General features: G+C 40.2%; 1 protein-coding gene across 1 annotated transcript; it reads right to left on the reverse strand.

The window, feature by feature from the left end:
• Window positions 1–1,720: 1,720 nt before the first annotated feature.
• LOC5507126 (serine/threonine-protein kinase Nek9) lies at window positions 1,721–21,261 on the reverse strand. The gene is made up of 31 exons (XM_048730031.1): window positions 20,808–21,261; window positions 18,864–19,041; window positions 18,643–18,695; window positions 18,492–18,562; window positions 17,950–18,052; window positions 17,806–17,855; window positions 17,270–17,351; window positions 16,785–16,889; window positions 16,522–16,586; window positions 16,340–16,390; window positions 16,177–16,231; window positions 14,045–14,119; window positions 13,774–13,836; window positions 13,295–13,439; window positions 12,262–12,423; window positions 10,529–10,567; window positions 10,351–10,397; window positions 9,339–9,497; window positions 9,217–9,266; window positions 8,710–8,762; window positions 8,221–8,382; window positions 7,340–7,516; window positions 6,740–6,799; window positions 5,461–5,663; window positions 5,246–5,359; window positions 5,127–5,179; window positions 4,877–4,962; window positions 4,742–4,797; window positions 4,384–4,437; window positions 3,990–4,154; window positions 1,721–3,678 (listed from the first exon to the last, which is right to left on the reverse strand). The coding sequence occupies exons 1-31, from the start codon at window positions 20,919–20,921 to the stop codon at window positions 3,595–3,597; spliced, it is 2,934 nt and encodes a 977-aa protein (XP_048585988.1). The 5' UTR covers window positions 20,922–21,261; the 3' UTR covers window positions 1,721–3,594.
• Between the last annotated feature and the right edge of the window lie 45 nt (window positions 21,262–21,306).

Consider the following 21,306-nt stretch of genomic DNA (forward strand, 5'->3'; position numbering starts at 1 on the left):
ATTTGCTTTACGGTAAAAAAAAAAAAGGAATGAATTAACAAGAGAATGAATGGAAGATCGAGTTTCTATTTGCGGGTTTAAGGCAGGAAAATTAAGAGATTTGGGATCCATAAACACAATTTCCTTTTCTAAGGAAAGGAGACAGCCTGTCGCCTCGGGTATCTAAAATAACACAAAATCGGGCTGACATCTTAAAATGTTTGTTCCTTACAAAAACAGCATGTTACACGACTCGGTGTCTGGTCTAACTGGGCAGCTAAACGAACGGTGGAAATAACATATTTAGATCATAAAAAAGGCGCTAGTAACAAAAGCAGAAGATATCTATTTTACCTTTTGGCACAGGGCATAAATATAACACCATTTCAAACCTATTTATTTATAGTAAAGAAAGTAGTTGTCGATGTGTTTAATTTATTTGATAAAAAAAGTCGAAAACAAGCGAGATCAGTAAACAACTTGATATAGAAGGAATGTTAAGAAAGAAATCTTTAAAGTTGTACAAAAAAAACTAATGCTACTATTTGGCGCAAATGTATGATTCCAATGTGAGCATCAGAGATCACGCCTTAACAGCGTTTCAAGTGGCATGGCGTTGTCCACCTTTTAGAGTTCTTCAAACTAAATGTCATCTCGAGTGAAGAGTTGTAAAACCGTTACAAAACAGTGTCACGTGATATAACATTGTCTGGAGAATTTCCCTAAAGGAAAGACTTTAGCGTTTTCAAATATAACAGAACCAGCTTAACAAGATTACGATCTGAAGAAGCCAAACAGTTACAAAATTGCTGTGAGGCGTTTTTTATTGGGGCCAAAAATTTTTTTACAGACATTTACACGACAATGATTCCTCTTGCTTGCTTAAAAATTGAAAAGGATAACAATACATAACGAAAGATTAAAAAATTTTTAATTAAGCTTTTAGATAGTCGTAAATTAAAAAGCCTCAAACGATTTCTTTATAAATTAGAAGCTATTTGAAGGGGGTAAGTTAATAAGATTGAAGTAACTATCACAAAGCGAAGTCCACGTATTTAAGCAAAGGCGGAGTTAGCGCTTTGATAATTGTCTATTACAAATTCCTACTAGAATTGACCAGAGACAAAAAGATCTAATCTCAGCCTGTTGGTATTACGATAAGATGGCCAAATATGCCACTACGTACACATTAATACTATCAGGCACGAGCCTAAGTCATGACATTTATTATACCATAGTTTTTCTTCCTCAGAAAACTACATTTATTTAATTTTACCGCGTAATAAATTGTAAAGTGGAAGGAAATAACTTCAAATTTACTGCTAGCCGCAGTTTGTGGTGCCGTGGGTTTTCTTGGGTAAGGCGTTTGGAAGTAATTTAAAATCTTTGTTGGATGAAGTGTTATGATGTTAGAGGTTCATGGGGGGTCTCGGTAGGGGCGCCACGTGCTCTGTAATTGGGGTGAGTTTTTTTACGTTAGCACAGATACTTAGAAGGAAATCAAAGGCAGAACTTAAATAAATAACTATAAGAGAGCTTTTTCTTATGAGTTATCTGGCAAAAGAAAAGTATTAACAAGGAAAAATGTGACTTTGGTAGGAAGGCGTTCATTTAGCATAAAGGGTCGAATCAAATGTCACGCCTATAAGAGTAGAAAAATTAATATAGAGATAAGAGGCTACTTTGACTATTCCCCTTAAATAATTTGCCTAATTCCCCTTTTCTACAAAACACATAGTCATAAACATTACTGTTTATAATTATTTAGTTCATAAGCTCAACCCAGATGATAACCTTACAAATATTTTGCCTAACATTAAAATACCAAACACAAGAATTAATGATCACCTGGAACAAAGCCAAGTTGAGAAGTAAAGCATTGACGTACAATTGAACGCCAGCCATTATGGGTTCCATTTATCTAAGTGAATTTTTTCCCATAAAAAGATAAAGAAGAATCATAATAAAGCCAAGTTACCATAGGGAATTACTATTGGTCCAAAAAAATTGGGGCTTTAGTCAATGGAGAATTGATTTATAGTAGCATTATTTTTACATGATAAACGTTGTCAATAATAAAATAAAATCTACCTCGTTTAAAAAAAGATATCAACGCCTTATGTGCTGTGTGTTAATGATAGCTGACATAGCTAACATGGCTAAATAGCTAACTTTGAAGGAGATACGATACAACCCATAAATTAATTCTCAGTGCTGTTTACAATGATACTATAGTAAATAACTAGTATTTCTTTCAATTTCCGTGAGTACTGGTTTACGTAGAAGTAAAACAAATAATTCCATGAAATAATAAATAAAGTTGTGATTATCCGAAGTAGTTGCATTCCCCATTTGATCACAGACGCGGCGGGTTAGAAGCAGAGGCACACACTAAGTGATAAAAATGTGAAAAATGGTGATAAACATAGAATAAAGTGGAGGGGGAAGAAGAAAGTGAAGCTGTATTTTATGAAGCTTGAAAATTTTTTGAGATGCAAAAATTTACAAATATTCTCTACCCTCAACCATACACGAAAGATAAGGTCTAAATCGGTTCTACATCAGCACCCCCTGACCCAGAGGTGTCTCTGATATTTGTCTTGATCTTAAATCCCCCCCCCCCCGCATTTAGGTCATCTCCACCGCACCTGGATCATCTGGGGTACGCAAAAAGTTATTATTCACATAATCCAATCCCTTTCCTACTAATTACATATGTTATAATTGGTATAATATATGGTATTATTTTATATTTGGGAAAAAGCAAAGGAACTAGCTATGTAACCCGTACTTTACCCAAGGAAGTATTACTTCCTTTAAGAAATGCCGATTTCAAATCAAGAGCCTTCAAGGTAGACCTCTGATAGCTTTCCCGATCTATTGGATAATATACCTTATTTCCTACAAGTAATTCAATTTCCACGGTTTGCATCCGTGACAATATTATCAGAACCAATCATTCAAACAACCGAAAAATCGTATTACGGATTTAAAATTCCACAGAGCTCTTTAGGAAATGAATTCCCCGCTCTATCCATAATTTCTTGCTAATTGAAAAGCACACGATTATCTTTTTGTAGACACTTAATTTGATTTATTGAAGAAATCCCATCTTGAGTATTATATGAGGTTAGCAAAGTGAAGAAACAATTTCCCGCGATTTTTTACATACAATTCTGCGCATCGCAGTTGATGATGCCTTTAAAATTATACTTTCTGTTATAATAAATAGGTCAGCTTTGCTGATTTAAAACGGTTATAATATAACCCTTTTGGCGAAAATTCTCGTAAAATAAATAAAACGGTGCATTTTACATGCTTGCTAGCAAGCTCGTCTTATCTGGGTTTGGTAAGTTACAATCGCAAATCGAACAAGCAGCAAAGCCGGTGGCACCACGAGTGCATTACGAATGCACGAACGTTCATCGGGTGTACTACGAGATATACGAAAGATTGCAACGCGAATCTCGAGAGAACACCGATCAATTACAATAAGTCGAGTATCCCGAGGGCGGGTCTAAATCATTCAAATTTTTTCAAAATCTAACGTAAGATTCTGGAACTTCCCTAATTTACGTTATGTAACAATACTGATGCGTTGAATACGTTACGCCGCTAAACTTCCCAGGAGTCTTGCGTTGCGCCTTTCACTTGTTGGGTTACCGCTGGATCGTGACTGGGTTCTGCGCCGCCTCGCTCCTATGACAAGAAGAAGACGTGCGGCGTCAATTGAACCAGCCCTGCCGTGCTCAGTGGTCGATGATCGACAATAACCATGACCCCTCCCCTTTCAGTTACTTGTCAAAAACTTTCTCTGACAAGCCACGCCCTTTTCCATAATAACCACGCCCCTTTCCATAACTAACCACGCCTCTGGTCCCCGTAAGTCTAAGGTATCATGACTTTATCATCGCGCGCAGAGCCCACCCCCAGAACACCAAAGGGAAGGCGATGGTTGAGCCCTGTATTCCTGTTCCCGCCAATTCCACAGGTAACCCACAGGTACCTACCGAGGTGGACATTGTGCCGTTGACCCCTGTAGGTCTGGGTGGCATCTTTCTGTTGCTTGCTTGGCGGGGACTGGGAGGAGTTTGTTGTGAAGCTCTTTGGCAATCGCGATGCCAAGAGTCCACAAGCCCCCAGAACTTGCTCTGGTTCTCTATTAATAAGCTTTTCTGTTGATTTAAAGATTCGATCATGTTTGCGATAGCATTAAGGCATGAACATCAAATCAAAGTTTAGACGTTAGGGGAACCCAGGGAGAGATTCTAGAGGGAGGGAACCTAGGGAAGGGGAACCCAGGGAGAGATAATAGGGGAAGGGAACCTAGGAAAAAGCATTCATGTTTTGATAAGATGGTAAAACACATCGTCTTGTCATTCTGTGATAAACTGTGATACCCACCTCATGTTGTAATGATTTTATCTGCGTGACCTGCTCCTGGATTGTCTTGCGGAGCTGAAATTATAACAAAACATGTATTGGCACTATTACGAGACATTGTACATGTCACGCGTCACACAAAACATGCAAAGGAATCATTACTTGAAGAATGGGACATTGTATGTGTCACGCGTCACAGAAATCATGTATGAGCACTATTTACTTTTAAATGGCGAGGCATTGTACATGTTACGCGTCACACAAAACATGCAATAGTATCATTACTTGAATAGCGAGACATTGTACATGTCACGGGTTCCCTGTGCGTAACCGACTTAGAGGGATTATTCAAGAAGCAAAACAAAGACAGAGCTTATACCTGCTTGCTCTCATCTTCCAGATGAAGAATTCTTTGAAGAAGTCCTTTCTCGACGTCTAAAGTCGAAAATCAATGCAAAAAGGTTAGAGTTTATCAGGGCAAGGATGGCTACTAAGTTAAGAATCGGTGGCTTACCAGACTCGTCTCCAGTGCCCAGAGAGCACTGAATCCCAACCGAGGTGACGCTGGAAGCTTGTGAAAGGTGAAGAGATGGTGTGTGGCTACAAGCAAAAAGAGCTAACTCAAAAGAGGCCTGCAGCTTTTGGAAGAGACACATTTTTTGGGCAAATATTAGCCAGTCACCTACTCGTAGGTGATTAATTAGTGAGGAAGGCTTTGCATTCATGTGGATTCTCCCCCTCCCTTCCCCTCTTCAATACGCTACCTTCCATCTAGAGAATCCTTATCCATAGGGATATATTCAGCGTCTTGCAGCTCCTGTAAGAAGAAACATACGCTAAACACGTGATTTTTGATTTGGACGTAACTGGTCACGTGACCTACCTTCTTGAGCCAGACTGGAACCGAGCTACCGTCGGTGGATGATTGACGGATGGAAGAACTCTTGGAGCTCATCGAGCTGGAACTCAATGAGATCACTTCCGCCTGGTCCAACTCCTACAATCCAAGTAAAAATTAAAGACATTGATTATTTTTTTAAACGTACGGGCTGGTCTGTTAGAGTGGGATGCCTGTCTTTTTGCTATTATCATACTCACATCCTGTAACCACGGCGGAGGGGGACTGGTGTCACCAAGCGTCTGTTGGTATGGTGATCGAGGTGATGGCCCCACGCCTGAGTCGCCTGTCTCGGCAAGGTGATTCAGCGGCCTGTTAATGGGACCATCTTCGTCCCCGGTGCTATCCACATCAATACGTAAACGGTCAGAAAAGACCGAGTCGTCGCCAGTATCTCCAGCCGCTGAAGGAAGTCAGACATTATTTAGATTATAGTAACTAACAAATAAACTTTGTAAGCTTATAATGTGTTAGGAGCCTGTAATTTCATGCAGGTAAAAGGAAAACACCCCTTCTTCTTAGGCCATAAGCAAGCGGTCATGATCTTTGAATTGTGAACTCTGGGAGATTGGGGCAAGGAGCCACGTGGGAAACGAAAGCTGAACAAAACATGCGCGGCACGTTCCTTAGTCAACTACAAATATATTTTATCACGTTTCGGAATGTACACTAATACCTCCCATGGAGAGAGTCGGTATTTATAGAGCCGTAAGATATGCAAGGTCATTCGAAGGGTCGCTTTTTTAGATCTCGTTGATTTAAACTTCTGTAGTTATATAGTTTACAATTATTTCTTTTGTATAAATACCACCACGAGCTATCAATAAAGAGATGTACGCCCTTAACTGGTTTGTGTTATTAATGCAGAATAGAGATAAAATGTTTTGTACTCGGTTAGCACGCCCTTAACTGGTTTGTGTTATTAATGCAGAATAGAGATAAAATGTTTTGTACTCGGTTAGCACGCCCTTAACTGGTTTGTGTTATCAATGCAGAATAGAGATAAAATGTTTTGTACTCGGTTAGCACGCCCTTAACTGGTTTGTGTTATTAATGCAGAATAGAGATAAAATGTTTTGTACTCGGTTAGCACGCCCTTAACTGGTTTGTGTTATTAATGCAGAATAGAGATAAAATGTTTTGTACTCGGTTAGCACGCCCCTAACTGGGTTGTGTTATTAATGCAGAATAGAGATAAAATGTTTTGTACTCGGTTAGTATGTTAGAGTATAAACAGCCTATATATCTCTATAATGACAAAGATGTTTTTAATTATTTTGATTTTGAAAAGCACTAAAGTTGAACTGTAACAACTTTTGCAATAAATAATTTCGCCACGTTCAGGCGAAACGAATTGTTTAGGAGGCCGCAGGTCAGCGTCGTTTATTATCCGCTTGATAAAGTGTTACATCTTGCATGAGCCTGGGGACCACATCCAAGTTTTGTTAATAACGGGACAGTACGATAACATGTACTTACAGTTTTGGGACTCAAGGGAACGGGTTGATCTTCGGATTGTCCGTGAGTTCAACACTTTTTCTACAAATGCAGAAAAAACGGTCATTGACTATTAACTACCACAGGCATTCCAAACATGTCTTGCCACAGGTAACCTAACAAAGTTTGATAAAACATCCAGGCTTTTTCTACCACAGGCATCCCAACATGTCTTGCCACAGGTAACCTAACACAGTCTTATAAACATCCAGGCTTTTCTAACCACAGGCATCCTAACAAGTCTTGCCACAGGTAACCTAACACAGTCTTATAAACATCCAGGCTTTTTCTTCTACAGGCATCCTAACAAGTCTTGCCACAGGTAACCTAACACAGTCTTATAAACATCCAGGCTTTTCCTGCCACAGGCATCCTAACAAGTCTTGCCACAGGTAACCTAACACAGTCTTATAAACATCCAGGCTGTTCGTGCCACAGGCATCCTAACAAGTCTTGCCACAGGTAACCTAACACAGTCTTATAAACATCCATGCTTTTCCTGTCACAGGCATCCTAACAAGTCTTGCCACAAGTAACCCTTCGTGGTAAAATCAGAGACCCTAGCATTTTTTTTGCCTGTACCTGCAACGATGATAGTGTTCCAGTGTTTGCAGTCGATGCTTGTGAGTACGTGTAGCGCGCCAAATATGGGTCTCGCCATAGCACTGCAGGGGACGCCATTACGCTTCTTGCCAAGGTTCTCAGGAGTGATCCCCAGTCTCCCATTATCGCCACGGCCAAAGGAGTACACCATGTTTTCTAGACAAGGAAGGGGCAAAGGGATAATGAAGAACACACATGGAAACACATTTATCCTCGTTAAATATCATCACGAACTATATATCAATGGCATACCGACTATTTATGAATCACCATCTTCATCATCACCACCACCACTATCACCATCATAATCATCGCTATCACCACTACCACCACCACCTCCACCATCATCATCATCATCACTATCACCATCATCTTCATCCCCACCACAACTACCACTACCACCACCACAACCATCATCACTATCACCACCACCACCATCATTACTATCACCACTACCACCATCACCATCATCATCATCATCATCACTATCACCATCATCTTCATTACCACTACCACTACCACTACCACCACCATCATCACCATTATCATCACTACCACCACTACCACCATCACCATCACCACCATCATGATCACCACCATCACCATCATCATCATTACCACCACTACCACTACCAACACCATCATCATCACTATCACCATTATCATCATCACTACCATCACTTCCACCACCATCATCATCACCACCACCATTACCACTACCACCAGCACCATCATCATCATCATCATCATGACTATAACAATCATTATCAACACTATCACCACCTAAATCACCATCATCATCACCATGATTATCACTACCTTCATCTTTATCATCATCATCCCTACCACTGGCACCTCACCTGCAGTAGCGACAACAGTGAACTCCTCGCCACAAGCCGCCTCCACAACCTGCTTGCTAACAAGTTCACCCTTCACCTGGCAAGGGCTGGGGTGATGCTGGTAGTCATTTACGCCAAGCTGACCATACTTATTACTACCAACAGTCACTAGCCGACCATACACTGAGACAAAAAAATATATGATTAGCAATTTTGTAACACCTACATTCACTATGTTAAAGTGTTGAGGCATGGTTACAAGTGTCATAAAAATTTTTAAAACACTTCTGAAAGCATCAAAATATTCATCACCACTAAACTAACATATTGCCCATGATTACAGTACTGTGACAGATTTAAAGGGAAATTCTAAACATTTTCTATCATAGTTGACCTTACCCAGACATAGAAATTGATGGATAGATCAGAGCTGTCAAAAACACAAAGGAAAAACCTCACATAGATCATTACTCTGCAAACTTGCAAAGTAATAGCGAAATTGTTACATACCATCAACAAATGCTGAGTGAGTTTTCCCAGGAGCCACAATAGCAATGGTGTATCTGGTGTGACAATCAATCAATCAATCAATCAAGCATCACAACAAAGCGTTAGCAAAAGTGTGTATCTAGTTAGACAACAAAGCGTTAGCAAAGAGTGTGTATCTAATTAGACAACAAAGTGTTAGCAAATAGTGTGTATCTGGTGTGACAACAAAGCGTTAGCAAAGAGTGTGTATCTCGCGTGACAACAAAGAGTTAGCAAAGAGTGTGTATCTAGTGAGACAACAAAGAGTTAGCAAAGAGTGTGTATCTAGCGTGACAACAAAGAGTTAGCAAAGAGTGTGTATCTAGCGTGACAACAAAGCGTTAGCAAAGAGTGTGTATCTAGCGTGACAACAAAGAGTTAGCAAAGAGTGTGTAGCGTGACACTAAAGCGTTAGCAAAGAGTGTGTATCTAGTGAGACAACAAAGAGTTAGCAGAGTGCAAGTAAAATCTTGATGAAACGAGTCTTACCTGTTGAGGGACTGTACTAATTTCGGGCTGTTGGCACTTGGCACATGACCCTGGAAACACAGAAAAACTAATTCTCCTCAGGCTGTCTAATGTCTCAAGGCCTAGCTGGTTGTCATGGTTACCTTAATAGAGCGTTTTCTCAGGCTGTGTAATGTGTCTAGGCCTAGCTGGTTTTCGTCGTTGTTCCCACACGCTAGGACACGCCCTGTGACCGTAAGTAGGAAAGTGGACTCTGGACCACAGTAGATGCGCTTGACTTTGCATGAAGTAGGCAGTGGTATCTGTATGTTGAGCACAGAGAAACAATATGCACTGTCGCCATCATTTGCACTAAGCACTGAATAGTATAGCCTCTATGAAAAATCCCATTCATTATCTAATGTAATTTATTATACATTTTTGTGCATGTATTCTTTGACCCTTGTTGTCTTCTCATATTCTATTGTTACTCACTATTCTCTACACCAGCATGCACACCTTATCAACCTTTTAAGAGCCTTTTATACAGAGAGATAAAAGTTTTTCATAACATTAAAATTTGTTGCAATCTTGATTTATAAACAATTATAAAAACCGATTTAGGAAGTATATGTGTTGGAATCATCAACTAATACTCAGACTGACAGACAGGCTGAAGTTCTCTTATATAGCATTCCACACTATACTAGCAATAGTATGTGCTTGACAGAGACATTGCACAAGCAGCCTCAACATCAACATTAATAAAATTGGTTGGTAGACTTTGGAGAGCATTGCACTTTACTGAGTAGTGGAGCCTGGAAAGGCTACTAGACAGTAAAAGCTCGAAAGAGTCATTGCACATCAACCTAGACAGACAATAAATTATCTTATATACACTGTACAAGATTACAATAACAAATAAAAATAAACAATAAGAGAGTGTGTGATAACACTTAGACCAGACCCACAGGGGTAATTAGTAGGTTAGTAGGTTTATAAATTATTTACTAGTTTCAGGCTAAATCAAGACTTTTTTTAGGATTGAAGCCCTCTGTGTTATTGTCCAGTTATACACCTATTTCAAATAAGGTTTCATTCGGAGAATCTAACGATAAGTGCTTGTCAGTAATAACTGGTGCTGGCTACTTGCCCTCACGAGTGACAGCATGTTACCTTCTGTGGAAAAGCAAAGTCATCTTCGCTTCCCAATCCAAGTCGACCTGAGTAATGGACAAAGTGTAATATGCATTTAGTATTTTGCACTTGCCAATAAAATTTATTAACATAACTCATATTTGACATCATGCCATAGAACACTACTCTTCAAACTTGATATCATGCCATAGCTTACCATGCTCTCCACACCCCCAAGAGTAGATGGCCTTGTTTGCTGTTAAAAAAGACATACCGTAAGTAAAACATAAGAAATGGTCGTCCTAAGACCCTATCATGGTAGGGGCCGTGCTAAGATTTGATTAGTTGTTTATCAAATGTACACTTTTTACTCCCAGGGTAATGAAGCAACAAATTGAAACTTGATCAAAATCTACACTGTGACCACTCACCACATGTGATGAGTATGTGACCAGTCACCACTCACCACACGACGACCACCTGATCACTCCCCACACATGACAACAGGACCACTCACCGCACATGACAACCACCTGATCACTCACCGCACATGACAACAACCTGATCACTCACCACACATGACGACCACCTGATCACTCACAACACATGACGACCACCTGACCACTCACCACACATGACGACCACCTGACCACTCACCACATGTGACGAGTATGTGACCAGTCACCACTCACCACACGATGACCACCTGATCACTCACCACACATGACAACCACCTGATCACTCACCACACATGACAACAGGACCACTCACAGCACACAACGACCACCTGATCACTCACCACACATGACGACAGGACCACTCACGGTCAAGACAACCACCTGATCACTCACCGCACATGACGACCACCTGATCACTCACCACACATGACGACCACCTGACCACTCACCACACATGACAACAGGACCACTCACAGCACACAACGACCACCTGATCACTCACCACACATGACAACAGGACCACTCACAGCACACAACGACCACCTGATCACTCACCACACATGACAACAGGACCACTCACAGCACACAACGACCACCTGATCACTCACCGCACATGACGACCACCTGTCCACTCACCACACATGACGACCACCTGACCACTCACCACACATGACAACCACCTGATCACTCACCACACGACGACCACCTGATCACTCACCACACATGACAACAGGACCACTCACCGCACATGACGACCACCTGACCACTCACCACACATGACGACCATGTGACCACTCACAGCACATGACGACCACCTGATCACTCACCACACGACGACCACCTGATCACTCACCACACATGACAACAGGACCACTCACAGCACACAACGACCACCTGATCACTCACCACACATGACGACCATGTGACCACTCACCACACATGACAACCATGTGACCACTCACAGCACATGACGACCACCTGACCACTCACCACACATGACGACCACATGACCACTCACCACACATGACGACCACGTGACCACTCACCGCACATGACGACCACCTGATCACTCACCACACATGACGACCACCAGACCACTCACCACACATGACAACCACCTGATCACTCACCGCACATGACAACCACCTGATCACTCACCACACGACGACCACCTGACCACTCACTACACATGACGACCATGTGACCACTCACAGCACATGACGACCACCTGATCACTCACCACACATGACGACCACCTGACCACTCACCACACATGACAACCATGTGACCACTCACAGCACATGACGACCACCTGACCACTCACCACACATGACGACCACATGACCACTCACCACACATGACGACCACGTGACCACTCACCGCACATGACGACCACCTGATCACTCACCACACATGACGACCACCAGACCACTCACCGCACAAGACGACCACCTGACCACTCACCACACATGACGACCACCTGACCACTCACCACACATGACGACCACATGACAATCCCCACAGGAGATGTCCTCAACAGGCTTGTCATTGAAGAAAGTGACCTTATGGGGGAGGAGAACCTCTTCATCCAACTCGTTACTACACCCGATGCAGCCAAAGTAGTCAGAGCCAAACGTGTAGAGTGCGCCATCATCTGTAAAAGACATAATAGCACATTTGTTATACAGGAAGAAAGGGTGCAATTGCTCCATGATCAGGCTTATGTAGCATGCTCGCATTAAACAATGTCTTCTCAACTATAAGTCATCACAGTCATCATGGAGGCATTGCGTGACCAGTGTCACGAAATTAAAGCTGCTGAACATAAAAATGCACTTTATTTTGTCACACAATCACCAGGTGATACCAGCAAATGGTACTGCGTGGAACATTTTGTCACATACTACATTTGTCACAGTACTACATTTAGTCACATACTACATTTGTCACATATTACATTTTGTCACATACTACATTTTGTCACATACTACATTTGTCACAGTACTACATTTAGTCACATACTACATTTGTCACATATTACATTTTGTCACATACTACATTTTGTCACATACTACATTTTGTCACATACTACATTTGTCACAGTAGTACATTTTGTCACAGTATTACATTTTGTCACATACTACATACATTTTGTCCCAAACTACATACATTTTGTCACATACTACATACATTTTGCGACATACTACATACATTTTGTCACATACTACATTTGTCACAGTAGTACATTTTGTCACAGTATTACATTTTGTCACATACTACATTTTGTCACATATTACATTTTGTCACATACTACATTTTGTCACATACTACATACATTTTGTCCCAAACTACATACATTTTGTCACATACTACATACATTTTGCCACATACTACATACATTTTGTCACATACTACATTTTGCCACGTCAGCCTCATGAAGACCAGGTAATGCCTGCAAATGTCGTGAAATCATACGCAATGCCCATCAAATGCCTGTAGTTTCACTGCTATACCATCTTGCTTACCTGTGATGCATGCGGTGAACTCGTCACCACATGCAACCTTCTTAATTGGGATGCCAAAAAGAGCATCTACTCGCTTGGGATTCCTGTAGCATGCAACGTCACCATGTCCCAGCTGTCCGGACATGCCTTTCCCGCCGTGTGCATTCTACAGACCATGGGGGATTTAGCTTTCAATGATTTCATGGAGGAAACATAGGAATTGGATGCGCAATTGAGGCAAAACTCAACGTGTCATAAAAACAACCAGGGTATACTCTATCTTTCATTAGCATATGTGGATATTTCATCACTTGAAAAATTGGAAATTTGTCATTGATTTTCCTCTCTCCCAAGTGGACAATCCTAATTATGTAAGTCCCCTTCAATTAAAGTGCTTGCCATGGCCAGATAGCTTTTCATTTTGTTAGGGTGCAATATTAAAATTATTAATTACAGTAAAGTTCCCTCCCCAACATGTCATGTGTTCTAAAAAAACTCACCGCCCAAGTAAACATCTCCTTCTCTACAGTCACAATAGCGAAATGTGAATGGCCAGCCGCAACCTATAAATGCAAAATGTTTCCAGTTGATCTTTGAAAATGAAGTTGCAATAAATAATCAACATAAATCCTATGAAAACAGTTCCAGCATTGCTTGGAAAACAAGAAGCATGATGGAGCTAAAAGATTGCAAGTGATGCAATAACATTATCCAAGAAATAATTATATAAGATTAATAATTAGTGGCAATTCAAAGGCTTCTGTACCATACCTGAGTCGCAGTATTACCAAGGACGAATGTGTCGACTTTCTGTGGTGTCTGCTTTCCGGCCCCCCAGAAATATACCTACATTTAGAAAACAAAAAGCCCAAATTGTTGTGTTCGTGAATCAGAAGAATAAATACAATACACCAAAAACTGGTAATCAACTCTGCCAAATTTCCATCTTTAATAAGACTTCTTGAGGGCAGACTCGATTACCAGTTTTTGGTGTATTACATTAGAAAACACATGCAATCACACACAAAAATCACAAACTCGTCATATCAATCATCTTACCACACATGTGATGCTCTAGGTAATAAATTTGTTACCAGTACAATCTTACCTCACAAGTCAGGCTCTAAGTAATGAATGTGCCAAGTTCATCATCTTACATACCTCACAAGTCAGGCTCTAAGTAATGAATGTGTCAAGTTCATGACCTTACATACCTCACAAGTCAGGCTCTAAGTAATGAATGTGCCAAGTTTATCATCTTACATACCTCACAAGTCAGGCTTTAAGTAATGAACGGCCAAGTTCATGATCTTACATACCTCACAAGTCAGGCTTTAAGTAATGAACGGCCAAGTTCATGACCTTACATACCTCACAAGTCAGGCTTTAAGTAATTAACGGCCAAGTTCATGATCTTACATACCTCACAAGTCAGGCTCTAAGTAATGAATGGCCAAGTTCATGACCTCACAAGTCAGGCTCTAAGTAATGAACGGCCAAGTTCATGACCTCACACACCCCACAAGTCAGGCTCTAAGTGATGAATGGCCAAGTTCATGACCTCACATACCTCACAAGTCAGGCTTTAAGTAATGAACGGCCAAGTTCATGACCTCACAAGTCAGGCTTTAAGTAATGAACGGCCAAGTTCATGATTTTACATACCTCACAAGTCAGGCTCTAAGTAATGAACGGCCAAGTTCATGACCTTACATACCTCACAAGTCAGGCTCTAAGTAATGAACGGCCAAGTTCATGATCTTACATACCTCACAAGTCAGGCTCTAAGTAATGAACGGCCAAGTTCATCATCTTACATACCTCACAAGTCAGGCTCTAAGTAATGAACGGCCAAGTTCACGATACTACATACCTCACAAGTCAGGCTCTAAGTAATGAACGGCCAAGTTCATGACCTTACATACCTCACAAGTCAGGCTCTAAGTAATGAACGGCCAAGTTCATGATATTACATACCTCAAAAAATCACAAACTCGTCATATCCATCATCTTACCACACATGTGATGCTCTAGGTAATAAATTTGTTACCATTACAATCTTACCTCACAAGTCAGGCTCTAAGTAATGAATGTGCCAAGTTCATCATCTTACATACCTCACAAGTCAGGCTCTAAGTAATGAATGTGCCAAGTTCATCATCTTACATACCTCACAAGTCAGGCTTTAAGTAATGAACGGCCAGGTTCATGACCTTACATACCTCACAAGTCAGGCTCTAAGTAATGAACGGCCAAGTTCATGACCTCACACACCTCAAAAGTCAGGCTCTAAGTAATGAATGTGCCAAGTTCATGACCTTACATACCTCACAAGTCAGGCTCTAAGTAATGAACGGCCAAGTTCATGATCTTACATACCTCACAAGTCAGGCTTTAAGTAATGAACGGCCAAGTTCATGACCTTACATACCTCACAAGTCAGGCTCTAAGTAATGAATGTGTCAAGTTCATAACCTTACATACCTCACAAGTCAGGCTCTAAGTAATGAATGTGCCAAGTTCATCATCTTACATACCTCACAAGTCAGGCTCTAAGTAATGAACGGCCAAGTTCATCATCTTACATACCTCACAAGTCAGGCTCTAAGTAATGAATGTGCCAAGTTCATCATCTTACATACCTCACAAGTCAGGCTTTAAGTAATGAACGGCCAAGTTTATGATCTTACATACCTCACAAGTCAGGCTTTAAGTAATGAACGGCCAAGTTCATGACCTTACATACCTCACAAGTCAGGCTCTAAGTAATGAACGGCCAAGTTCATGACCTCACACACCTCAAAAGTCAGGCTCTAAGTAATGAATGTGCCAAGTTCATGACCTTACATACCTCACAAGTCAGGCTCTAAGTAATGAACGGCCAAGTTCATGATCTTACATACCTCACAAGTCTTAGATGTGATGACCGGGACTGTCTCTGAAGAGTGGGTCACCAGCCTGATAAAGCATTAAGGATGAGAAGTCAATACTTTATCAGTTTAGTTAAGTGCATGAGCTTCCACGAACTAAGAACGAAGCAGCAAGGAGAACCCTGACAGGCCTAACCTTGCACGACGTGTGGATGAGTTGAGCTGCCAGACCTTTTTCTCCATTTCTCTGAAAAAGAGAGAGCTTCAGTCTGAATGAAAATTCCTTTGTCAAGAGTGTACCTAAAGCTGGTTTAAGTCGTAGATGGTGAATTATGTCTTTGCTTTTCCAAATACTCTACAGCTACAATAGTAACTCACTTCCCAAGAGTTGCTAATATGGGCATCTCAAGTAGTTCTTGGACTGAGGGCCGATCATCTGGATTCTAGAAATTTAAAAAAGAGAGCAATAACCCATTTGGACTACCCAATGCCCCAGATATATTTCTCTTCCTGTGAGAGGAGAATAACTCTGGTCATGTAACTAATAGTGTGGGTACTGTACTGTATCGTACTGTTATCAAGGGGAGCTGGGGATTGAGTGACGTTTTTGTAAAGGAAAAAGATGGAACATACAGGTTTACCTGAGAGAGTAGTTTGTTTACAAGACTGTTCATTTCCTCTGTGTACCGTTCATCAATCTCTTCATAATGCCCCTTGACAATATCTGACACAAGCCGCAGTGGATTCTGGGAAGAACAAGTTTTTTAACTCTTATGCCCATAATAGCAATTATCAACTACTAACTACACTTTTAATATTTTCAGAGAAACTTTGAGATGAATGTTCAGCAACAGCCAGTGTACAATACTGGAAATGAACCTGTGAGCTTCCTGTGAAAAAAACTACAAAGCAGGTTGAAATATTTTTTTTAAAGTTTCTCACTGCTTCCTTTCCAGTAGTGATGTGCAATATTTTTTTGATGTTAAATCGTACTCACAGAAGCATCAAAAACTCAAAGAGCTTCCTGTGAAAAAAAAACTGCAAAGCAGGTTGAAATATTTTTTTTAAAGTTTCTCACTGCTTCCTTTCCAGTAGTGGAATTTTTTTGATGTTAAATCGTACTCACAGAGGCATCAAAGACTCGCTTGAGTGTGAGCACTTCATAAAGCACACAACCCACAGCCCACATATCACTTTTCTGGTTGTATCTAGAACAAGACATAATAGTTCTGTTATACCTAGGTTAAACAGTTGTTTGTATCATTTAGTTTAAAGGGACACAATTTCTGAGTGCAATGTTAAAAAGCCAGCGATTAGCATATAAGAATCACATGTTAATTGACATGAAATTCATAACAAAGAGGATTTCAGCATATCGTGCCGTGAAAGTTCATGTCAATCCAGGGCCGTAGCAGGGGTAGTGCACTGGGGAAAGGTGCCCCCACCAAACATTTTGGAAAATTATAAGAAAATGACCAGTAGGGGCGTGGCTTTGCCCCCAATATTTTTCTTAATGTTTCTGTATTGTTCCCCTCCAATATTTTGAGGCCTGCTACGGCTCTGCAATCAGAAACTGTAAATGAATTTAAAATGTAGCTTATAGTTTGAAATTTGAATGCAATTGCCCTTTCATAAACAAACCTTAGAAGCCTTAACACCTACTTTTTTCCTTGAACAATCTCTGGGGACATGTAATATGGAGTGCCAACAATCTATTAATATAAAATGAGAAATTGGTCATAGGCTTATATTCTTAAAAGAATGTGTGGATATATTGTCTGAAAATCCTCCCTAGTTAATACTCACAGAATCCGCCATGCCTTCAGAATCTAGGATTTTAGATATCCCAAAGTCTCCCAGTTTGACAAGTCCTGACTTTGTAAGGAAAATATTCATTGTCTTGATATCTCTAAAAGAATATGAAAATGTTTGATCATCATGAAAGACAAACACTATCACCTAATCTTAAAAAAATGGTATAAGATATGTATTCCTATCAATAAATCATTGATGAGTAGCTTAGTTGTGGGAAGTGAGACTATGTGATCTGTATTTGCTCCTAGTGCCTGCACCTACCTTCCCCCCTCTCTCCCCCACTGCCTATCCCCCTCCCTTCTCCCAGTACCTATCCCTCTCCCTTCCCCCTACTTCCCCCATCCCTTCCCCAGTGCCTATCCCCTCAGACACCCCAGTGCCTACCCACTCAGACACCCCAGTGCCCATCCCCTCAGACACCCCAGTGCCTACCCCCTCAGACACCCCAGTGCTTATCCCCTCTCCCTCTAGTGCCTACTCCTTCCTCCTATGAGTGCATATCCTCTTCCTTCCCTAAGTGCCACACTTTTTACCTGTGAACAATCCCATTTTCATGAATATGCCCAACTGCAGCACAGATTTGAAAAAAGTACCAGATGACAACCTGAAAAAATATTTATCAGAGTAAAAAAGCTTTTGTATGATAAGTAAAATCTCAGTTATAAAATGTTTCATTCAATATACCTCTTCAGGAAAAAGTTCATTTTGTACGCAGATCTTGTCATGCAGTGTCCCACCTAAAAAATGGGTCCGATTGTTATTTCATTAATTTTATTGGCCCAAAGCTGTGGAAACAAACAATTAATCTTTGCTGCTTTTCTAAAACTTATGATTGAAGAAAAGCAATGTTTTTTGTCAAGCCTTGGCCACATCAGTAAAGTCACAAAATTCTAAAATACACTCACCGTTGCAATATTCCATTTCAATAAATAGTGAAGTCCCATCAATGAAGTGGTTGAAGTATGTCACAATATTTGTATGATTCAGCAAAGACAAGATGTCTATCTCCTTCAGGGCATCAGCCCTTTCTCTGTCACTCGCTCGGCTAAGGTTAACTTCTTTCCACACTACCAGCATATTGTCCTGGAAACAGAAATATCACTGACTTAAGTGGATTTTAGCAGCTATGAATAATCAGCATATTAACAGCTGAAGAGTGTTACTTTATGATGGCTACAAAAATCCTGATTATTAAAATTGTCTTAGGCTAATTTCAAACATTTTAATGTCCATGAGCAAATGCCTGCAAATGCCTGCAAATGAATCAGGTCGATTGTTTCATCTTCATTTGCGTGCATTTGTATTGAATATGGTTCATGGATAATACAACATTTGAGCTTAGCATTAGGAGAATATTATAGTCACACAACCTGTATAATTTAAAGTTTTTCCAAGTTCACTAGATGATGGTTATGTAATAAACATGCAACATGCCACAAGAACCATCATCAGCAGGTGGGTGAGCGGGGGCGTCACTGCACATCATCTTGTTTACAGGTCACTTAATGGTGACAATAGAAAAATTATAACTGTCTGGGATTATGGTCATAACAAGACCCTTCTGATAATAGGAATAGAATGCAGTTAAATTCAATGCATGGATCAATTGTTCTTACAGCTATTCTCAAAACTTAAATTATGATTATAATCATCCAATAAAACCCACTATACACTGTCCCTTATATACATTTTTCTAGGTATTTATACAGTAGAAAGTTTATTTCTGGGCAAGAAACATATGTGTGATGTCACAGTCCCTGCCTCCATTTTTCTATAGGTCCACTTTCTATAGGTCCACTTTCTATAGGTCCACTTTCTAGCCAAATTGACAAGATACACCACGTTATTGTATTAAGCATAATTATTTGTCTTGGAGTGTCAAAGATTATAAACATAACTTTCACTTATTCATATCCAAACTAGGTTAATCGTGTCCGATCTAAATCTGAGTTTATATTTTATGTTTACAGGTACTCCAATATAAGTCAAGATTATAACTTTATCATTACTATGTATAATAATATATAATTTTCAAAATCATAGATTAGTGCATGATGGAATGTGCAACTGACCACATGGATTTGACAGCAGGAGAAGTTCAGCAGGAGGTAACTGCATGCATTTTATGGAGATCGATTGATTATTTCTTTAGTGGTTTAAAAGCTGAACAATTAGTTTGATGGATAAGTTGTGGTAGTGAAAAACTTTATCAAACTTTATACATAGACCCATAAAGGAATGTTTAATGTTAACATTGACATGTTAGAGTAAACACTGTATAAACAATGGCTTTATTTAATTAAGAGGCACTCAATCTTCAAGGGGAAATTTTCTCATGCATGTCCAAACTAAACTTTGAGTATGTTTTCTTTATTCTAAATAAATCTGCGAAACCAAACTTTTAAGAGAGAACTTGGCATTATAAACCAATTTAGCAGCTTTCATGGTTCGTTAGATATGCCAAAAGACAGTTTGCATTTCAGTTTATTTATTCGTTTTATCAGGCCATAATTTAAACACTAAGAAAAAACTAAAACGACATGGAAACTTTCGAGAGAAAAAAAAAAGGAATTAATTACGTCACATGTATAAATCCCTAATATGGCTAAAGGGTATCATATGCATCAGAGAATCTTGTCTTTGCATGATTTATTAAGCATTCGCAAAAATCAGCTGCAATAGCAATTTGACAACATTTTCTAAATTTTGCCATAAGAAAGCTAGATACCGAGAGAGGTAATCTCAATAGAAATTTATGTTGACACAATCATACCCTGGAATCAGGAAGACAAAAAGACGAAAGCTGAATTACATAGAATTTTGATAGGGATTCTTGTTATTTCACATACCTCGATTTTTCTGTAAAGCACCGCTTCTCCGAAAGCCCCTCTGCCAAGCGTACGAACCGGGATGTACATTTCTTGCTGTATCTCCGCGTTTAAAATATCTCCTTCCTCCGCCATTTTGCAGGTGTATATAAGAATACCGTATGCTACTTCTGGTTAAAAATCCGGGTCAAATATTAACAAAAATATCCCGAAAACGGTGTTGATTGCGAGGCCATTGTAAGAAGTCGTATTCCCGCTTCTTTTCAGTCTCTCTTGACCTCCGTTATTTCATCCCAAAAAATCCTGATCGCGGAACATCCCCGTTCGTAGCTTGTCTATCAGCGTATATACATACTGATTATCTCCGATCCTCCCTTATATCTACCACTCAACAATGTCTCGAAGCCGAATAATTATGTTAAACTGAACGTAAATATATTTCGTGGTCTGGAACATGACAAGCATGCGCCCACGGTTGGTTACTCTCAGCGGGAAAGCTAGCACAGGGTACCCGTGGAAC

This window comes from Nematostella vectensis, chromosome 7, assembly GCF_932526225.1.
Source record: "Nematostella vectensis chromosome 7, jaNemVect1.1, whole genome shotgun sequence".
Classification (NCBI taxonomy): domain Eukaryota; kingdom Metazoa; phylum Cnidaria; class Anthozoa; order Actiniaria; family Edwardsiidae; genus Nematostella; species Nematostella vectensis.